This window comes from Neodiprion fabricii, chromosome 5, assembly GCF_021155785.1.
Source record: "Neodiprion fabricii isolate iyNeoFabr1 chromosome 5, iyNeoFabr1.1, whole genome shotgun sequence".
Classification (NCBI taxonomy): Eukaryota; Metazoa; Arthropoda; class Insecta; order Hymenoptera; family Diprionidae; genus Neodiprion; species Neodiprion fabricii.
Window position 1 is genome coordinate 8,928,369 of NC_060243.1, and position 22,645 is coordinate 8,951,013.

At 37.6% G+C, this 22,645-nt stretch overlaps 1 protein-coding gene across 7 annotated transcripts in view; it reads right to left on the reverse strand.

Annotated features, from left to right (window-relative positions):
- Positions 1 to 22,645, reverse strand: part of LOC124182926 (protein phosphatase Slingshot homolog 2) — a 168,097-nt gene that overhangs the window by 44,125 nt on the left and 101,327 nt on the right. For 4 of the 7 annotated variants that reach the window (XM_046570746.1, XM_046570744.1, XM_046570747.1 and 1 more), the window contains one exon: positions 6,485 to 6,644. In XM_046570746.1, the coding sequence (XP_046426702.1) occupies positions 6,485 to 6,644 (160 nt within the window). Of the gene's footprint in view, positions 1 to 6,484; positions 6,645 to 15,108; positions 15,616 to 21,428; positions 21,486 to 22,645 lie in introns of those variants that run through there. The other 3 variants (XM_046570745.1, XM_046570743.1, XM_046570749.1) reach the window with 2 other exon arrangements.

Genomic DNA, 22,645 nt, shown 5'->3' on the forward strand with positions numbered 1-22,645 from the left:
AGGTAATTACGTGCAATTTTGTGTACAGCCATTATAATTTCCTTACAGATTTATGGACGAGCAAGCGAGGAAATTGCTCGACGATTTACCAACGAACGAAGAAACTGTGTCTCCTCATATCCTCACTCAGTCGTGTAATCACACTACTATTGGCGTCCCGCTTATTTACCGCGTGTATTAATACAGACTTTAACTGTGCGCGTGGAGTGTATTAAACATACATACATGCGGCATAGGCTATGAAAATTCTCACGTTCGTGCGATAATACATGCCAAAGTTTATCATATTATTAAACCTAGTGTGGAATACGTGTATAGAGATAATGTATGAAAATTTTTTGGTTCTTTCTGCTTTTTTTTTTTTTACTTCATAAAACAACCGTGTTTATACATGGAAGGTTTTATAACCTACAATCATCTCGTCGAATGGTCGGTAAATGTTCTCACGGCGATTACGTATACCGCGTAAAAAGGAACGAAAATAAATCTAGCATTATTATTAAATATCTATTGCTCTGAAAGTAAGTCATATAGTCGTATGAATTACGCTGCGTTAATCCTGATTTAGATGATTAAATACACCGTGATTCGGCATAAAAACTTTCGTACAGAGAGTCGAAGCATTAGCGTGAAACGAATTGGACACAGATAAACTAAATTTTGATAATCGAAATAATGATGAGACGGAAATAAAGCTCTTAAAATTTAAAACCACCGTCATGTACGTGCTAATAACTGGAAGGAAACATTTCAGTTTAGTTTTCAACCCTATGATTTGTATTTCATAGAAAAAAATTTACACGGTTTAATTGAACCGGAGGATTTATGATGCCTGCGAAGCGGCAGAATAATCTCAAGATTGCAAGTACGTACAATAAGCTGTTCGATTGTCATGACGTGCCACGACATTTCCTGGATTTTGTGCATGTATCATTGCTTCGATCTAATCAATATGCGAGTTGATTAGGTAAAAATCCGCGGATGAAGTTTTCCATTTGACAATACGACTATTTTTGCACGGAAAAAATAACTACCGTCACGATGATACATGATACGTTTGAATATAAATTTTACGTGAATTCTAGTTCTTACATTACAGTTTATACATCGGACTAAATGAACGTCATTCACAGCTGTTTTTTCCATTCCGTATTCACGCACATGCGTAAGAAAGTATGTCGTTGTATATCTGTCGGCATACAGACGTCATGCAGTCTACTTCGTTATCACCGTGCCTCACAAACGCGTTCAATAACGAGACGCTAAAGGGTAATTAACGCGTTTGATAATTAGAGTTCGGGTGCCAAGCATGGTTCAAGGTTCGATTTAAATCCAACCGCGTTCGTTATGCACGCACGAGGCATCGATTACAAGGTTTTTGGCATATTTATACATGAAAAAACTTGGCTTGTTCGCCGCGTTGTATTGAGAAAATAATAATATATCGCTAGAAACTGCGCAGTTGTTCAAAGAGTTGTTTGGTTTTGGTTACTGCGTCAGAGCGGTATCATCCCGAATTTTAATTTAGAATCGAGTACCTTTGAGAGAAGGCAATTGACCCAAAAACGAACCGCCGCTGCAGCAGAGGAAAACTTTGCCTCGAGTGGATCCCGCAAAGTAGCTACCTATGATTCGTAAGACGAATGATACACTGAGAAAACTTTCATTTGTTACAGTAACTAGAAAAATTCAGTGAAACAGGTATCGTTAAAAAAAAAACTGTTTGAATATTGTTGGAATTAGGAAAAACGAGGTACGCCTAACCATTTTGCGCTATCGTCGATCCTTTTTTAGTAATCGCAACGCGAAATCAGTTTCTGAGGTTTACTCTACTTTTTTAGTTAAACAAGGCTTTAACGTCAATTTATCGTTGCACGAGCGTTAAATTTTCGCAACAGTTGGAAGAAAATCTAGCAACAGTGATCGCAATGAGAAAGAACAGCAACGGATACACGGACTTTCCGGTAACGGCTATGAAACTAATTTTCATTTTCTACCTCGTACTATATCTTTCGATTGCGGTAAAAAATGAAAATAGTAAAGGACCGAGCGGTAACCGGAAGTAAAAATTCTCTCGGTATACAGAGCCGATCAACGGCTAACTCGCAACCGCCGCCGCCAGCGCGGTTCTGTTACACGAACCGAGGTGAGAAATTATACGAAGTAACTAAGAGACGTCTGTAAACAAAGCCCCGTACGGTTTGGCCGCACGCCAAACGTTGCGGCCGTGCTGAACCAACACAATCGACAGGGACTTCCTCACGCGTGCGGTACAAATGCCGCGGCAATGGGTGCCAACGACACGCGACAAGGAATACATACGTAAGTGGGCAAAAGCAGCACTTATGTTACCTCCACACACGTGTGTAAAACCTGGCCGCTTCACGCGTGTATGCCAACAAACGAAACGACCGGCGGATCTAAACTCACCAACAATCGTCGCTGTGCAGTAACAGCGGCAGGGATACACAATCACACACGTGTATATGCTAATGAGTAACAGCTAATGCACTGATGTACACTCCCGGGGTTCTAAGAATTTCCGTAATTGCCATTTACGGATCTGATCTGAGTGTTGCGTTCCCAACTTTCCCGCTTCTTTTTTTCCTTTTGCTACGCGTACGTCTGTTTTAAAATTTTCGTCGTTCTAAAAAGTGAGAGCAAAACTTTGTACTACAAAGGTAGATGCACCGTATGTGATCCATTATCTGTGATTCGTTACGTTGTATATGAATGATGGTCTGATTAGCTTCGATTGTACAATTCCGTGTTCAAATACTTGAGGACTTGCTGTGAGGTACGTTGCAGCCATTGATTCGATGATTAAATAACGTTTCGTGGTCCACAATCGAGTAAAACATTTCACAAGTATGATGACCGAAGAATCAGTGGCCACAATTGGGGGCGGTGTCAAAGTTCCGAATTTGAAAAGTTTCGAAGGCGCGGAATTCCGAATTTTTTCGTGACGAAACTTAAAGTGAAGAAAGAAAACTTCGAGGAATCATCAAAGTTTCGATTGGTCGGAAAACCGACGGCTCAAATTTCCAAAATGTAGGTTGCGGAAAGTAAAGTTACGATAGAGCAAAATTCCGAAAAGCAAAAATTCCAATAGAGCAAAAAATTTGAAAGAAAGTTTATTGAAAATTTTATGTACTACAAATTTGGCTCACACCATTTTTAATGTTTCATTAACCATTAAGTATATATTTATCAATAAACATGTTGAAGAAAGTTTGACGCGCTACAAATAAAAACTTGTGCACTATACAGAAAAAACTTTCTAATAAAAGTTAAAGGAAATTTTATCACACACAAAATCTGTTGTTACTGCATTTTTGTCGGGTGCGGGTAAAAAATCAGAAAAACCAAAAATCAGAATGGTCTGCACGAGAACAGTCTCATGATGATGGCTCATTTTACTCCTTATTCTTTTCGCACTTTCGGAATTTTGTCTTTTCGGTATTTTGTCCTATCGGAACTTTGCGCTTTCGGAACTTTTCGAATTCGGAACTTTGACACCGCCCCGACAATTGACGGTGCCTCTCTACCCCTAAGAGATTGAAAACTCTGAACGGAAGAAAGCAAAATTACGATGAAGCTCATCAACGTTCATGCTCGACAGAAAATTATCTACAATCCGTATACGAAAAGAGATCCTTACTCAAAACGATATTAAATGGATAAATAAGAACCATAGTTATCCCAAGTCGTTAATTGTCAACGAGCTAAACGTGCAGTTATAGGCAACTTAGTTACATACTCGTATATATGGCGTTTAACCGAAGGTGAACCAGTGTGCGAAGCATAGGCGGAATCGATTGTATCTACCACGTGCGCACGGGTACTTTATGTTCACCAATAACGCGTGTGCCTCGGGCTTTCGAGTCTCCAACCGTTATCAGATAACGACGTGATATACGCTGCTTGGTGGATTTGACGCAGCGTACATAACGTGTCTCAACGGTTACTTACACAAGTGTAAAAGTTGCGTCCTCCGTAAGCACGAATTAAAGAACAAACCGCCAAGATTCGTCAATTAATCCTGCGTTTATAATGCGGAGAACGGATGATTTGACGAACTGCAGAAAAGTGCAGGGCCTTGGAGAGTGCGTGCAAAAGGAAACGAAGATGAAGAAACATTTTCGCAAAATGTCACTTGACCATTCTATCTTTCGCTGCGGTTGGTCTCACCTTTCCCTAATCGGATTAGCAAAAGCCAAAGCTGCTGACACAACGGGGCAATTAATTGGGATGAAGAGAAAGGCTCCGTCATCGTCAATCTCACCTCTATGAATTGAAGGTAAAAAATGTATCTGCGAAGCATAGATAACGTTGTATCCGAGTTAGGCTTTACAAACATTTCGCAAATCCACAAGTACCCGTACAGGGTTGCTTCACACGAAGCATAACGAGACCTCTAAAGTCGATTTGGTTTCCTGCAGCGAATGGGACTCCAATTCTAAAATATCACGGAGTTTATAATTCGCGTTTTGAAATATTAACTGAAAATCTATCAAATCTGTTCAAACGCCATGGCTCAAGGTCACCACTACCAACTTCCTTTTCGCTAATTCACCATTGAGCCCAGCTGCTCAAGGTGCTTGCTGACAGCAAGGAATTGTCGAGTGAACTACGTAATTATTGATGACATCGATCCCGAAATTGTCACAACTGCATCGAGCGTACGAAAGAATACAAGCTTGATCGAATACTCAAACAAACACGAATCGCTGCAGGGTTCCAATAACGAAGGAACAGGTCAATGGGTCAAAGTTGACCGTTTTATGCTCACCAAGTTTCAACGATCCGGCATAAGGCAATTATTGAAACCGATCGGTATCTGACAATTAAGTCTTCTCTCGGCAGCACAACAATTCTCGACCGTAAAGATAAAATTGAGGAATAGCACCTCTGACGTAAGAACTCAGCTTTTTGCAACGGTCAAGAAACTCGCAGGTCGATATCTTCTTCGGAACGTTGGAGGAAAGAAGTGAGAAGAAGTTCAGCATCGCTTGGCCGCCTACGCGGACGTCAGAATCGCGTGACCTCTGACCCGGTGACCCAAGGCGTCTGTGCCTAATCTGAGTAGCTACGTCCGCCAATTACCCTGATCAATGGTCGCCACTGGGTTCGTCTGGGTAAACGGGGCCTTGTCGAGGCAGCGTGGTTCTTGCATTTTGAACCGCCGAGGAAGCTGGCGCCAGCCGGTTTACGACTTACTGTCTGGTGTCAGAGACTCCCGACGTTATAGCCGACGATGAGCCACCCATCGAGTATCAACTCAACTTATGCGCAAGTAATTGGAACGCGTGCGTTGGACATGCATCCCGGGTAATTCTGCCTCAAACAGCAGCCAGAGAATCATGTATTGATGACGTTCGTTTAATGACGCATGGGTTGTGGAATTGAATGAATAATAAGCCGTAACACGAGTTGATTGACACGAATTTTGTCAAAAGAATATCATCTGAGAGTGAAAAAAAATAATGTTCAGAAACATGAATTCAAATTTTTTGACGTCAAAATCACTTTTGTGATTACTTGAAACGAATGTTGAACAACTACGTTGAGGTAAGTTTTTCAATGAATCGTAAGTTTGTTAATCATGACCATGGATGTTTTTTCATACCAAGTTTTCCTACTTGACTAGAGATCTTGGACAAAAATTCATCTCGGGCAATTATTCAACAATGAAATTAGCACTCAAAATTGAAAACACAACACGATTTTCAAATTGAAAACACGGAACAACAATCTAAGATTTATAAAGTAATTAATAACCGAACTTCTTTTTTTAATTGAATTAGCGGTTTTTAACATTTTTGTTATAATAACGTGTTCTTTTAACAGAATTCATGTTGATGTTTGAGCTTCACTTTGTGAAACCGGATTTCATCATTTTTCTATTTCGAGAAGTGTAATTCGCCTGCCACAATTCTCGCAAGTGTACGCAAGCGCAACAACCAAAAACGATTTTTTCAGGTATATGATATCGAAACTGTTCGTTGCCAGTGATGTAGCTGACAATGAGACGAATCCAAAGAGCCTGAGGCTGCAACCACAAATTAAAACCATGTCGGGTAAAAAATAATTAAAAGATTGTATTCTAATTGTGACATTAGAGTCCGTGCGATGAGGTCGAATGGATTCGTAATGGATGTAAAAATTGTAGCAATGATTAAAAAAATGATTGCCGTTCTAAACTTAAGCGTAATGCTGTTTATTTCATTACTCTCGGCACTTCCTGGACTACACAAGTATCGTGTGCCCAACACCCACCAGTCCATTCGCCCACACATGCCTTGTGCCCATTGCACGATGTTGCAAAGGACAGGCATCAGGACATGCGGCACTTTTTCAAAAGACACGACTTAGGACGGGTATTATGAACGTTTTTTCTTCACGTCTGGAACGAGGCGATGCGCCTAATGGATTCCTAAGAGTACAATTACCCAGCCGCACAATATTTATCTGGCAAACTCACCATCTTGAGAGTCTCTTCCGGTCGGAGGAGGTAGAACATGGACTGCAGGTGCTGCTGAATGTCACATCCCGCCGAAGACACCCGTCGCGATGGTCGCGCCCTCTCGTTCGGAGGAAGGACCAAGGCGGCTCCCTTTCCCGCGAAGTAACACTCGCTGAGGCTGAAACGAAGAAAGTTGATAAAGGACTCGGCAAATTTTCTCTCGGAATTGTTTCAAGGGACAGATACTCGAGTGTCGAGAGTTAAAAGTATACGGCATGTCTCGCGACTAGAATCCGACATCGGACAAGGTTTGGATGGTATTTTCAATGTTTGGCACACTGCATCGTTAAAAAAAGAAAATGGTCATTGCGCAGATGAAAGGACCTCTGTGTCACTGGTAAGAATAAGATCCGACTAGACCTGACAAATATGGGTCACAAATGGTATAATTTTTTGGAAAAAAGAAAAAAATGTTACATAGATTTTACATCTGTTATGCATTTGCTTGGGGTCCAATCTACTTGCGGTTGATCGATACAAAAATATTTTACCTTTGGTATTGGTTCTGTAACTCTTGTTACAGGATTTTCAAATCTTGCCACCATTGATGTAAATTTAACACCAAAATAGTGCTGTTCGTACATTTACCACATGAGATGTAAAATCTGAAATATTTTTCTTTCCGTCTAAGGTCGTCAAAACCGATACATATCTAACCTGTCACTTATCCACGTCAAAATTATTTTTTGTGTGAACGATAATCGTGCGGTTGCGCTGCTGATGATCCGTTGATCGTATTCCATATAGTAACGAATAAATTGGAGGATGTGAAAAAAAAAGATGACGACGAGGTACGGAGGGAAAATTAATTAAAATGATAAATCAAGATAGCGTCGTTTTGTGGCGCTAGCGACGTCAGTTGAGTCATGAGAATAAATCACTGAACGAGAACACGGGGAGTAGCGTGGTGAGAATGTTTCGTTTAACACTGTTATACAAAATGCGTTTAGTAATAATACCAACAATAATAACGATGGTAATAATAATTTTCCGCATCGATCACGTAACGTGAAACACGTCGAATCACAGAGAGCGCAACTTAACGCGACGATTATTAAACACATTTTTCACACTCCAACGTCCATTGGCCCAAATTGAATTTGGAAATTGATCAATTGGTATGAAAACGATCGCCACTTCCTCATCGGCGTATAACAAAGGTTAATAACACTAATAAATTTACTGGATACATCGACGGAACGTCAGTGACGGTGGTGGAACATCGACTGTATACTGTCGAGTCTGATAGTCGGGTAGGGAGTGTGAAGAACGAAGAAAGGACGTAAAATGACCAATCGAATCACCGAAAGCAACGAATTTTCAGAAGAACATACTTTGGGCCTGAATTAACCCTAAAAAAGTGAACACGAGTGATTCGCGGAAGATGGTTTGGAGGACCATCGTCTGTAATTAGGAGAGAACTTTTCTCGCTGTCCCCCTGTATTTTGCTTCGGGAGAATCGGGGCCCAATGGGACCCCTGCACGAGTGATAATGCCCACCTGGGCCGAAGAGCAAGATAAATTCATTGTATTCAAATGAGTAATAAGGAGAAGAGAGCGAGCCAGCTATACGTGTCTTGTATTTTCAAGTATATCAAGAAGATGGTGCTTAGAATTTATTGTCAATATCATCGACAACTATTTTCGAAAGAAGAAAATTAAATGGATTATATGAAAATTTTCAAAAAGTTCAACATGTTTTTGTAGAATTTAATTTTTCCACCTTTTCGTAGCATAACTGAAACAACTCGTTGCATTACGTAGTGCATATGAAAATTTTGCTCATTTCACGTGGTATAATAATCAGCTAAGAAAATGGAAGGATCGACAAAAACGACGACGCGGTATTTTACCAACAGAGAAATCGAAATGGAGTGACTAAAAGAAAATGGTGAAAGACTTATTTATCGTTAAATATTTGCTTTTCTGGTCTCCGCGACGTTTCAGTTTCAGTCATTTCCTCGAGTCAGACTCAAAGAAAAATGGTAGCTTATTGAAAAAAATAAAAAAAAATTTAAAGACGCATTCTGTGGTAAAATTTTCTCGTAGGAACACTTGATATTTTGTTGCAAATACGAAAATCAATGAAATAATAGTTCCAGAATGACAAAAAAAAAATTTATTCAATAAAATATACTAACGAATACGAGATCTCGATTTTAACTCGGGCAATTTGATGAAATAATAATTTTTTCATGGTTTTATCAAAATATTGAATACCCTCTGGTAGATTCAACTAAATCGCTTCATACAGCCGGCTAAATCTATTCAGTGGATAAAGATTAGTCAAATTTACGAAATCATGAGAGCTGCTAATTGATTGCCGCTATGAAATAATATTTTAAATCAACAAATCTTTTTTTCGTTCAAGTGTCAAAATACTCTCCGTGATGCGTTAAGAATTCTTTCTAGCAAGATAAGTAAAACGAGCAGTTATTAACAGGGGATTCGTTGAATCAGCCCGTAAATCAACAATGGCATATTTCTTTGTCATTGTTTGACACGGCACTTAATTCACAGAGCATAAGTTACAATCAATCGATAATTTATCAATTCACAATAATAAAACAATCATTTATCAATCTTTGCAAAATAATTTCACCGTGTAGATCTGATTTCGCAATCGCAACAGAATCTACGGGGCTCGTGGTGCGAAACTTTGTCTTTCACACAGAAAATTATTCAAACATTTTGTTTACCACGCACAATAAAATCGACCAAACTTTTTGATTTCATGCGAAATAACGTATCGATCGAATGTATATCGATCCTGAAATTTCGTTTCCGGGACCAAATTTTGGTCGTTAAGATGAAATTTTTTTCCGAGTCCAAGTCAATTTCGTTGTCCCTGCAGCTATACGGGAAAAGGGGAGCCCAGAACTGCAGCCGTAGAATCGTTCAGTCGAGAATTTTTACGCTTCCGCAGGCAGTCGTTTGGCCCGTTGCATCAAGAAGGAAGAATAACCGCGAGATGAAGAGAAACTGCTGCTTCAGAGACACAGTCTGAGACGGCAATCATGGGACGAAGAGCAAAACGCCGAGAGCCGGAGTTCAGAATTTAGCGCAGAGTATCATCGACTTGGAATGTCTCGACCGTTGGACTCTGCCTTGTGCGCAGTATTCCTGTTGCTTCCTCCACACTCGAGATACGTCCATTAATACGTACGTTCCTTACACGCTTAGGCATATCACCCTGCACGTGGTTAGTCGGCTCTACTTTACGAGAATGGCGATAATAATAAGGAAAATTCGTGTACGATTTCCTTTGGAATTGTGGAAGTTGGTGGGTTGGGAACATATGTCGATACACTTTGTGGCAATTTGATTAAGAAACAACCGCACATTGAGTATTCATCGATCCAACGGTATGAATATAAATAAACCGGGACAATATCTTGAAACTTGAATATCAACCGCGCATGCGCCAAATAATTCAATCTCATTGGTCGGCGAAATCTTCCCGCGGCGATATTCTTGTCTGCGATGCAGGCGGGCCAACCTACGCGAAATGTGTACGATTGAATTTTTAAAGAGCGTAAGCATTAAATTCCGACCGTTCTTTGAAGAATCAACTTTCCGACCCGATAACAAATGCTTCCCCAAACCTTTCCGAGTCACCGCCTCAATTATTTGATATTCTAACCTCGAAAATTCGTATCAACTACGTCGCCGGCAGAAACAGAGTTTGACAGCTGAAACTCGGGTTGGCCAGCCTGCGCGAACAGGCGATGATACTCGCGCATGCGCGATTTTCAAGTTTCAAGAGATTGTCCCGGTATATTCGTAAGCTGCGAAGATTGTCCTCAAGGTGCAGGGAAGAAAATACTAAAATAATGAACAAGAGGTCAGATATAAATTTATCAAATCAAATCGCTTTGAAAATTATTCAAAATCTGAAAGATTCGTTCGATTTCACTCCTCGATGACTCATTTTGTTGGGAAACTGAATTTTTCACAAATTTTCTGGAATAGATTGTTCTTTCTTCTTCTGAAGATTTGATTTAAAATTTCTATGCGCTGACCAAAATCAATATCCGTTTGAGTGCGAAAAATTGAATATTTAACGATATCCACCTGATAAAAAAAAAAAAAAACCAGTCCAATCAGAATCGTAAAGAATAGTTTACCGAATGAAATGACTCATTGCCGAGTTGATCGAACGAATCTACTATATTTTTTAAACCATTTTGAAGCAATTTCAAACATAAAATCGGCATCCAAAACTCTGATTGTTAATAATTTGACTATTTCTTTTTTTCTTAACAAAAGTTTACATCGTTCAAGGAAAAGTTAAAAAAAAAAGAATGAGGGGAAATTAAAATAAATGAACTGTGCCAGCGATTATCAGGATCCGGGAACGAGGTCAACAACGATAAGAATCTTCAAGTTTCGCGAATGGTCTTCTCAACTTTCCTCGTTTCTTTCCCCGAGGTAAAAACATATGTTACGTATGTGTATATATACACATATCTGCACGGAACGTGACGTCAGACCGAAACGCGGAAATAATGGAATCACGGGTGGTGTTGTTCCTCTTGATCACGTTTTGCATCACTCTTCACATGATTGCAGCAGCTACTTCATTGACCGATAAGAAGAAACCATGCAGGTTCGGGTGCGCGTCAAAGATTTCGTAGTTTAAAGCTGGAGGAATTGGTCCCGACGTGTTTTCGAATAAAACAAGAGAAAGAAAGGGAGAAAATCTCTAATGGCACCGTGATTCAGCATTTCGAAATTCTCGAGGTGTTCCAGGAAAAAAGAAACGAGGTTCTTTTGCTGGACGAGGTTGAAGTTCCGAATTTGAAAAGTTCCGAAAGCGCCTGATTCCGAATTTTTTCATGGCGAAACTTAAAGTAAAGAAATCAAACTTTGACGAAACATCAAAGTTTTGAATGGTCCGAAACCCGACGCTCAAAGATCTGAAAGGGCAAAAATGAGGAAATTACAAATCTGAAACACCGAAATTCTCAATGATGAAAAATTTTCAGCTCCGTGAATTTCTGGCTAGGTGAAATTTCGCCACTTTGATCTTTCTTTGTTTCGGATTTTCGATATTTTTACGTTCGGAATCCCGATGACTTTGATTTTCGATTTTTTCTGGTTTTTTGCACCCACTCGTTGAGTAAACTAGGCTATGAAAGTATTTTTTCATGTTGGGAATTTTACCCTATCGAAACTTTACTTTATAGAATTTTTCTCTTCGGGAATTTCGTTTTCGGAACTTTGCTCTATCGTTACTTGAATTTTTAGAACTTTGAACCGTCGGGTTTCCGACCATTCGAAACTTTGTCGTTTCTTCAAAATTCGTTTTCTTTACTTCAACTTTCGCCACCAAATAATTCGGAATTAGACTTTCGGAACTTCGGAACAATACTTTCAATACAAGTAAAAGTATTCAAAATTTTTTTTTTTTTCAGGACATTCGTTGGATTTATTCACAGAGGAGAAATGTACAAATTGAAGAAATCAAAAAATAATCGTCCGCACAAATTTTCATAGGAATTATAAGACAAATGAAAAAAAGAATCCGTACAACGAAATTCACGTCAACCAATCGTGAATATCTGCATATTTTCGCGTATGGGAAGCGATTATTCTATAGAGATGAACGGGGTTGCATGTAAGAAAAAAAAAAAAAAATCAATATAAAAAACTGACGTCCAAAATTGCAAGTATTAAATTCATCCCGAGAATGAATAACAAAAATACTATCAAGACGGATGTTTTCTCAAATACATCTTGCGTATACAAGCTTCTCACGAATTAAATATAACTACAAAAATAAAGTTGAATAAATAAATAAACGTTCCGATCGTTGTTCTGGATCGGTAAAAATGAATTGTATCTTTGGCCTCTCGACAGATGTTACAAAGCGCGGTTCACAAGTTGCGTGGGAGAAAGATCTAGGTATAAGTATGTATTATAGATAAAATACGAGAATAAAAAATATCAAACTATACGTCGAGTCAAAATAATATCTTACTACGAACAAGGTTCTCGTATTTGAACGCGATTTAAACCTTTCAAAAATATTGCCTTTGATCCTGCTACCGCTGTGCCATAATTAGAGGTTTTACTTGTTTTCATTTTTTCAACAACATTCTTGAAGCCCATAATTTTTCCAGATTTCTCCTACGTAACGTATAGAGGAATAAATGTTTAAAGTTCAAGAATTCATAACGAAATAATTGAAAAACAGAAATTTAGAAACCATAAATGAATCTAATTGTGATGGATTTCGTGCAAAGAAGAATTGTTCCCTTGACAGAGAAAAAAAAATTGAAGCCGGTGAATTTTTATCGATACAGTTTGGTAGTTGTAACAATCTGAGACGGTTTACGTCATCGAGAACCTTTTGTTGATGCCAAATTTTCACACTTTATTCAATTTCAATGAAAAATAAGCTCGTTGCGTTTGTAAATCAAGTCTACACAAGTCACCTGACATTAATTTTTGATTAAAACAAAGGCAAATTGATGCGATTATTAAAAAATTTTCGGTAACTAAGTTTTTTCCATGAAAATCTATTTTTTTTTTCTCCATATAATTTCGGAGCGAGCTTGAAATTCGAAAAGCGCCCAATTCCGAATTATTTGACAGCGATACTCACAAGTCAAGAAACCAAACTTTTACGAAACAGCAAAATTTCGAATGATCGGAAACCCGACAGCTCAAAGTTTCGAAATGCATGATTCCAAAAATTCAAGTTTACCATACAGCAAAGTTCCGAAACGAAGAAAAATCAAAGTGGTGAAATTTGACCGAGCAAAAAATTGACAAAACCGAAAAATCTTGGATCGTTCAAAATTTCCTTACACTTGCACTTTAGGAACTTTGAACGTCGGGTTTTGAATCATTCGAAATGTTGACATTTCGCCAAGGTTCCGTTTCTTCGCTTCAAGTTTCGCCGGCAAAAACTTGGCAATCAGGCGCTTTCGAAAGTTTTCAAAATTTGGAATTCCAGCCCCGTAGACGCGACGCATCATCGACGCTGGTTCTTTTTATCGCCGACGTCGTCTCGAAGGCGAGTTTTACCGAATACCTATAGTTGCCAGAATGAATGGGACTTTCTCCGTTGACCGTGGCAACCTTGCGGCTACTTCGTCGGTCTAGCCTGACCTAACGTAAACGAATCTCTTCGAGCGAGTCCCTGCGCAAAGGAGTTTGAAACCACGCGCGGTTCTGGCCCGGAGAATCTGTACAACATCCCAGGCTTCTTTACCTCTCACAAATCTCCCCACGCATCTCGTTTCAGGCTCATCTAAATCGAAATATTGATATTTGCGTCGGCGAAAAATTCGCACGGGAATACGCAAAGTGCAGAAAATTTTAGAAACATTCGAATGTTCTTCTTCTTCTTCTTTTTTTTTTTTTGTTTTGTGCAAAATTGAGATATATTTCGTATCAAACTCAACGAACCGTTCAGAAAATTAAAATTATATACTTGGATTTTTACAAATTTTGTTTTACATTTTGTCGGTGATACTGCGTTTGTAATAAAATTATACGGAAAATTATTATTTAAGCAGGATTGTATAGGCAAATTTGGAAAAGTAAAACAAAGTAAATTGTATCGTACCACTGAGAGAAGTTTTTAGTTCCGGTTACCGCTAAGTCCGTAATTATTTTCATTTTTTACCACAATCGAAAAATATAATTCTAAGTAAAAAATGATAATTAGTTTTATAGCTGTTACCGGAAAGTCTAGTATCCGTCAATATTCTTTCTCATTACGATCACTGTTGCTATATTTTCTTGCTCGTGCAACAATAAATTGACGTTAAAGCCTTGTTTAACTAAAAAAGTAGAGTAAACCGAACAGTCTGATTTTGCGTTGCAATAACCAAAAAAGGATCGACGATAGCGCAAAATGGTTAGACGTGCCTCGTTTTTCGCAATTCCAACAATATTCAAACAGTTTTTTTTAACGATACCTGTTTTACCGAATTTTTCTAGTTACTGTAACAAATGACATTTTTCTCAGTGTACAGACCTTCAAGTTATACTTTTGGGAAAATAATCTCACCAATAATATTATAACACTCACAGAGACGTAATTTATGCGAGTATTATATTGTTTGGAGTGTCAGTCATGCCAACAAAAGTTCGAAGCCATTCTCACAATAGTATACGTTACACACATATATACGTATATACACACATACATAACTTCAAGACTTGAATATGGGTTGAGTTAATTTTAGACAAAGTAAATTGGGACAGCTCGTGAGTTTTTGGCAGGAGTTGGAATTTTTTCATAACATTTACAGAATTTGGCAAATTTTCTTTGATCAACGGTAATAATAAAATTACTTAATTGTTGTAAGTAATCCATTCGATAGAACGTTCTTTACGTCAGACACCAAGAAATGCTGGTTAAGAATAAATCAAAATCGATTGAAAAAGCAAGAAAAGTAATAATACACCAGTTACAAAGTGCAATATTGTTCTTCTAGAACAATATTCACACGATGTGAAAAAAGGTAACGCAAAAATGAACTGACAATGGATAAGAAAGTGACTTTTGACTTTGCCTCCGAAAGTCTGCCGACCATAAAATTCTCTCTGCAAAATATTTTTACCTGTCCACATATCCCTCGAAGCGAAGGGATGGCACCCCTGCAGCTTCGGCAGGGGTTTCCGAGTCTGATTTATCCGTTATGGCGCACTTTTAATCACTCGGAAAAGTGAGAAAACAAAGATTGAAAAAAAATAAAAAATTCTCTCACAATCGATTCCTCGCTTCGACAGCTTTACGGTAGATGCTAAGGGCTGAACTTTGACGAAACTGTGTCGACGAATTGAAAATCCGACCGATAAAGGCTGATGCGATTACGAGGAATGAACATAAATCCTTTCAAGCTAATACTGAGGCTCCCTTCCCATACTGTTGAATACTCGAAATTTAAAACAACGCGTGGAAAAAAAAAAATCGACGAAAGCGAATCGAATTACAAGCTGAAGTCTGCGACTAGTCAATTGAATAATGACGTACTTAACGAGCAAGAAATTATACGTTTAATTGGTACAATAGTCAAGTTACTCGAAATTGAGAAAAAAAATTTCACACGATTGGATCGCGACGCCGTTCAGAGTCACACTGAAGTTGAGAGAGAGAAAGATCTGAGAAGTCTGATCTTGTGGCACGGGAATAACGGGGTGAAGTTGGGTAGGAATTGCGTGGGCGTTTGGACGTCTGCCGGGACGTCGCGGATCGGCTTCTGTATTATTAGAAACCCGTGCCGCCACTTTTATACACCCAGAGGGTAATCAAACCGATCGCCGCAATCAGGGAAGGAGTGATTTAAAGCCAAAGATCTCGAGGTCTTTCGGTGTCCGCAATCGTTACTGCTGTGCAATCAGTAATGACGAAGTTCCGAATTTGAAAGCTTCCGAATTATTTGGCGGCGAAACTTGGAGCAAAGAAATCAAAGATCAAGGTTGTGAAACTTCACCAGACCAGAAAATCACAGAACCTAAAACCTTCGATTATTTGGAATTTCGATGTTTTGGATTTTGAAATTTTCTCATTTCAACTTCAATTTGTCAGAGATGAGCGCTTTCGGCATTTTGTCATTTCGAAACTTTGATGTTTCGCCAAAGTTTGATTTCTTTACTCTCAATTTTTGCGCATTCGGAAGCTTTCAAATTCGAAATTTTACAAACCCCGCCCCGTTATCGGACCTCGAAATTTTTCAAGAAAAACACCGAGATTACAAATTTGAAGATTATCGTCCATTGATTCGGATTTACAAGAAAGTTGGCCAAAGATCGAAACTTTATTGTGAATTTATAGACGTACGTTGAGTATTTACGAGAATTTTATATTCCTATTCTGTGATAATCTCTTTTGTACGAAACCTTTATCAAACGACGTTATCGTGTCGTTTTTTTTTTTTTTTTCAATCCTAAATCGTGTATCGTTCGCCCCATTTTTGTGTACGGTAACTTTTTTTTGGCTGTAAATTAATTACAAGACTACAGTTTGTAACGTTATCACGACGAAACATTGGGGACAAAAATCACTATTTTCGTAATTTTAGATTTTGAAGGAACTAACTAAGATTTCGAAATACGAGTAAATTTTGCTATTTACAAGTAAGTTTGATATAGTCATTGAGAAATAGAAACATAATGTGAGCTTTGTAAATTTATCGATAGGTCTGTACCAATTCGATGGTTTGAGGAGACATTCATTGAATAAAATTCGATTAAACTGACTTTATAGTTTTTTACTTTTCGAACTCTATTTTTCAAGTATCATTTTCATCGATTATAAAATACGTTTAAAAAAAATTATTCTAAAACGCAATTGGTTAAATAAATAAATAAATAAATAAATAGATCGAAATGTGTCGATGACGCCACAGGTGGTAAATGACAAATATCACCAAATGATTTGCACCAAAATTCTGGTGATCGGGTATGGATTTGGAAAAGTTCCAAGTCGGGTATTATCCGTCCGCATTGCAGGCATTTTGTTATGAAAATAGGGAAGGTTGAAGAGGATTAGAACTGGTATTAGCGCGGGATATTGTACCTGACAAGAATAATAATCGGTTATAAATCTCGTAGACGAAATCTTTATATTCGAATGCTGAAACACAAGATCGCTAGCCAAGACACCTGTTGCTTGGCTTCAGGATTATTGTAATGAGAATATAAATATATATATATATTTCAAATGAATTTTCGTTACTACAATCAAGACTATGTAGATATAAATTTTCCGATACATTATTTTAAATAAAAGCGAGTAAAACATTTTATTTCTATTTATACAGTTTTTTTTTTTTTGGAAATTGAATTATCGAAATAACGATCGCATTTTTTCTACCAAGATTTCATTCATTTTGCCAAATTTTGAAAGCACTTGACCATACTTTAAACTCTTGAGTTTCAAAGCAAAAATGTCGATTCGTAGTTCAAATTTTCATTTGGCAAACGTAGATCCAAGTGACGAGACAAGAATGCAACCTCCACTGCAGTTTACTGCACCCACCTACGTTTCAAAGTCGTTAAATTTTCACAACCATGAGACGACTGATTCGGTAAGAAGGTTTTACTTCTCACTGCTTGATACCGTAAGTACTGATCACATGCTTTGCCAAATGATTGAATTTCCAAATATAATATATCAGGTATTGCTGTACGTAATAAGAAATCGAAAACGACGGGATACCAAAAATTTGGTGACTGGTCGTATTGAAAAACTAAGATTAATTCAGAGTTGCGAAGGTCGGTTGATTCGATTGGCTGAAATTCGAAGCTCATTTTATCACGATACGTTATCTTCAATTTCAATGAAAAAACTACTCAATTATACGCGCAATGATTAACTCTGCATAAATTATAACCATGCGAAAAAGAGAGAGACATTTATTCACCTATTTTATATTTTTTTTTTTTTATATATTTCGAAAACTTTACAGCATATTTCTTTGCGTTTTTTCGCTATTTCTAATAGTATACAAATAGGCTTTCAATACTCGAGAGTAATTGTTACGATGCAATGTAAATTATTATTGATAGAAACAAATTGATTGAAAAAAATTGTGAAAATTGAAGAAATAATTTGTTTCCGAGAAAATTATCCCTCTATACCTACGTATACGTGTTTTGCATGAATGACAAGTTATTTGGGTCACTGATCGCGAATCTGAAATCGGATATAAAAAATTCAAGATGGCGGATCCAATATGGCGGACCAAAGTTTCAAATTCGATCGAATCCGAAGGAAAAATTTTATACAGGGGTTTTTGGGGTCACTGATTACAAATCTGAAATAACATTTCGAAAATTCACTATGGCGTATCCAATCAGCGATCCCGAAAACCCCTCCATAGAATTGTTTAACCACATTCTATCAAATTCGAAAATTTCGTCCGCCATGTTGTATTCACTATACTGGATCCGCCATCTTGAATTTTTGAAATATGATTTCAGATTTCTAATCAGCGACCTCAAAAACCATAAAATACTATCTTGTTATGAAAATTGATTCTGTAAAATAACGTGTGACTCAAAGGGTTAAATTCGTATATTGTTTATTCTACGACGATACCGTCAAAGCTTGAAATTCATACGAAAACACCGCAAACAAACGGAAACCACCTGCTGGACGTTCCATCTTCTAAATCGGGATAATCGACCAGTAAAAAGCGTTTTAACGGCAAGAAACGGAATAAATTTCGTCGAGTTTTTCGGCCGTCTGGCGAAGAACGAGGAATGGGAAGCGAGGATTTACCGTCCGGTGTCATTAACTCGCGTGGGTGTGAGCCAGATCGAGAGACAATAGATTAGGTTAGGTTAGGTTAGCATAAACGTGAACTGTGCTAACTTACCGTACGGTGTGATACGCTTTACGCCAACGAGCTAAGCAGAGGACGGACGATGTTGTGCTGACCTTGCTTAACCCATAAACCATAGTCTCAACCATATAGATCATGGCTCTATCAGAGCTGAACTTGGAGTTTCCCTTTTCAAACCCACCATTATAAACGCACGTTGCTTTTGGAGCGGAAGAAAATTTTTTAGAGCGCGTCGCAAAAATGACAAAAGGTGTCGAAAGAAAAAATGAAATTCAACAATTAAGAACTTGGGGAGATCTGATTTTTCACTGATATGATATTTACGATGGTTGCCCAAAAAGGGGGGAAGGGGTGTTTTTTTTTTTTTTTTTTCAATAGAACTCCGATGGGTTTGGTTTTGAACCTTTTTTCGAAAACAATCATTCACTTTTTCAAAGTGCGTTAGAATATGAATTGAGTTCGTAATTTTTTCCTCTCCCGAGCGATTTGTTTATTTTTTTTTTTTTTTTTAAACCAACAATCACCGAACGATCGTAAAGTCGGTAAGATTTCTTCCACCCCTCCCCCCCCCCCTTCTTATTAAGAATATTTAAGAGATATAATTTTTTTCGCACCCAATGATCAGGAATCAAAAAGTCTAAATCCGATTGGCTATTGGAGATAAGTTTTCGAGAAGTTTTTTTTCTTTTACTTTGATCGGAATCACGGATATAAAACGCGATAGGTAAAACTTTTTTTTTAGTAAAATATTTTTTTTGAACACGGTTGAAAGTCTGTCATGAGGATCTTGCAGCTTGCAATCAAAAAAACAAAAAACAAAAACGCAGTGTGGGATAAATTCCAAACACGTGTCAATTGATAATGAAATTACAACGAAGAGTTTTTCAAAATCATTCGAAACTGTACGTTACACGGTGTAACGGAATGTGAGGGGGAAAAAAAAAAGAAAAAAAAAAAAATTTACCAACTTTTGAAAAAGCAATTTGTTTCGTAAATAAAAGTCAACCCGTGAGTGAATAAAGTAGCAATGTAAGTGCATTAGCTTTTACGAGAGTTAGGTACTGTAACTAACGGCTTTTACAAACTGGTTCTCGATATAACGTAACAATGAATAATAAAATGTAAAAAACGTCATATTCTCCTCTCTCTCTCCCTCCCTCCCTCTCTCTCTTCTCTTCCTCTTCGCACGTAACGCGATTATAGCTTGAGGTCGGTTTCACTTGAACTTTGCTTAATATTTATGGCTCGCCCTTTCAACATTCAACCATGCGCGCGTATATAACACACGACATTTTCAAACGGCCTTTGTGTATCAAACAGAAACGCGTGGGCATGCCCAAGTATTTTACCCATCTGTATCCCCCATTTAGCAGCTAGTTTCGAAAAAAACGAGGCAATTTTATCCAGGCGTTGCAAATTGGTTTTCGAAAGAAAAGAAAAATATACATCTCGATGAAAGTCGCTTAAAGAAAAAAATAAATTTCAGTAGTCAATTTTCGTCAGCAGAAGTGAAACAGAAATCAAGAGCCGTCTTCTTGGAGAGTAAAAAATTTTTCAACAGTAAAAATCATCTCCGTGATTCTTACGATTAGATTTTTATTTTTTTTTTTGTTTTTCATTTGCGATATAATGTCAGATGCAACGCAGTACGATAAAGGGATCAATCGTTGTATTCAGAGACAAAGTTTTACACGATACGCGTGAATTAAATGTTCGAGAAATCAGAAGGAGGGGAGATAAAAAACTCCGGCAAAGAACTTTGGCACGTAAATATAAGTAATAGAAGCCTAATTCCGAATTATTTGGTGGCGAAATTTGAAGTAAAAAAATCGAACTTTGAAGAAACGACAAAGTTTCGAATTGTCGAAAACACGACGGCTCAAGATTCCGAAATGCAAGATTCGGAAAATTATAGTTTCGATAGAGTAAAATGCCGAAAATTAAAATGTGCTCGCACGGCATCGTTTACTCAACGAGTGGGTGGAAAAAGTGAAAAAAAAATCCGAAAATCAGAACGACCAGGATTTCGAACGTAAAAATATCGAAAATCCAAAACAAAGAAATATATCAAAGTGGTGAAATTTCACCGAGTCAGAAATTCGATGTTTTAGATTTGAAAACTTTCTCATTTTCACACTTTCAGAACTTAAATTTGTCGGCGTTACGTCTTTTCGGCATTTTGTCCTTTGGAATTTTGCACTTTCGGAACTTTGATGTATCGCCAAAGTTTGATTCGTTTACCTTGAGTTTCACAACGAGAAAATTGGGAATTTGGCGTTTTGGGAACTTCAACCCTGCCCCGTTAGAGCTCGATGAAAATTAAATTAGACGGGATGACTGGGTTGAAACGCTTAGTTCTTCTAACGGCTCCTCCTTGCGGGGGATAAGAAAAGCTGGAGAAGAAGAGACGAGGTAGAACTGCGAGTCAAGGGTGACGGACTGAAACCACGTATAACAAAAACCAGAGGTGTAACTTTGCGGCGTCAGCATTGTAGCCGAAAAAAGCTTCGCGTCACCCTTTCGAAACAGGTGGAAAAGATGAAAATTAAAAGTCACTCCAGCGTTTCAAATCGTTCAATTCAAATACTCACTCTCCGTAATGTACGAATCTACGACATCTCAGACACATTTCCCAGTCCAATGCATACCTGAAACAAAAAATGAAAGATATTATTTAATTTACGCGCGTTGAATGGTAAGAACTGATTGTTTTTTCATTTTTATTTATTTATTTATTAATTTTTTTTTTCTTCTACTTCTAGGGTGGAAATATTATTATCCAATCCATTTGTCAAAATAACATTCTGACTCGGTGAATCGTTATTCGAAAAAATAAGGTGATAACAGAAATGCGACATTGACATAACATCCGTTTTTACGATTAGTCAAGTTTATGCAGCTCGATTATATAACTTCTTCGTAATTAGAAACTTGACGCGAATCGCGAAACCGACGTTTATTAGTCAGCAACTGTATTACGATTTACAATCGGTACGGTATTATTGTAGAAATAAAAAAAAAAAAAAAAAAAACAAGTTGCAGTAAGTAAGTTGCTGTTCGCAAGTTTACATCTCTTCCAATTTGCCACCATAGCCGGGTATTTATGGTTTTAGCATACATATGATAAGGTACTTAATAAATGTACGAGGGATAACGGGGAAAGAAATTTTTTCACCGATTTCTCAACGCCCAAATGAAATTTAGCGAAATTTACACCGTCCGCAATACGTGTGTAATAAAAGTCTACACACGCAATTATAATTTTATCATCATAATTTCCATATTATAAACGAAAATACTGAGAAATTTGCCAGCAAACTATGCATATACATACATATACATACGTATAATTATAGCCAAATTGAAAACTTGTCTGTTCCAACAATTGGGTTACCTAACAAGAGAAAAAAAAAAGCATAAAACATTTGCAACCCGATCGAATAAAAAAGGAATCGCTGATGTTACAGTACTCGTATATTGTATAATAAAATTAAATACAATCTGTATAAAATATGATTACAAATGAAAATATAATTATAGGCATAATACCGTGAACAATGCAAGTAATTCCACCTTGCGAAAATTTTGTTCTAGATTTCATTTGCGTTGAAACATCAGTGACAAACAACAATACGAGGTGCATAAAAAAAAAAAAAAAAAAACCATTCGCAACGTCATTTTAAACCGGGTAAATAAACGCGAAGGTAAACAATTTGTAATATCTGCGTTAGGTTAGGCAAAACGAATCGCATCAATATACGTAAATTAATTATCAACGAGTAATTTCCAGCAACGATTGCGATTCGTC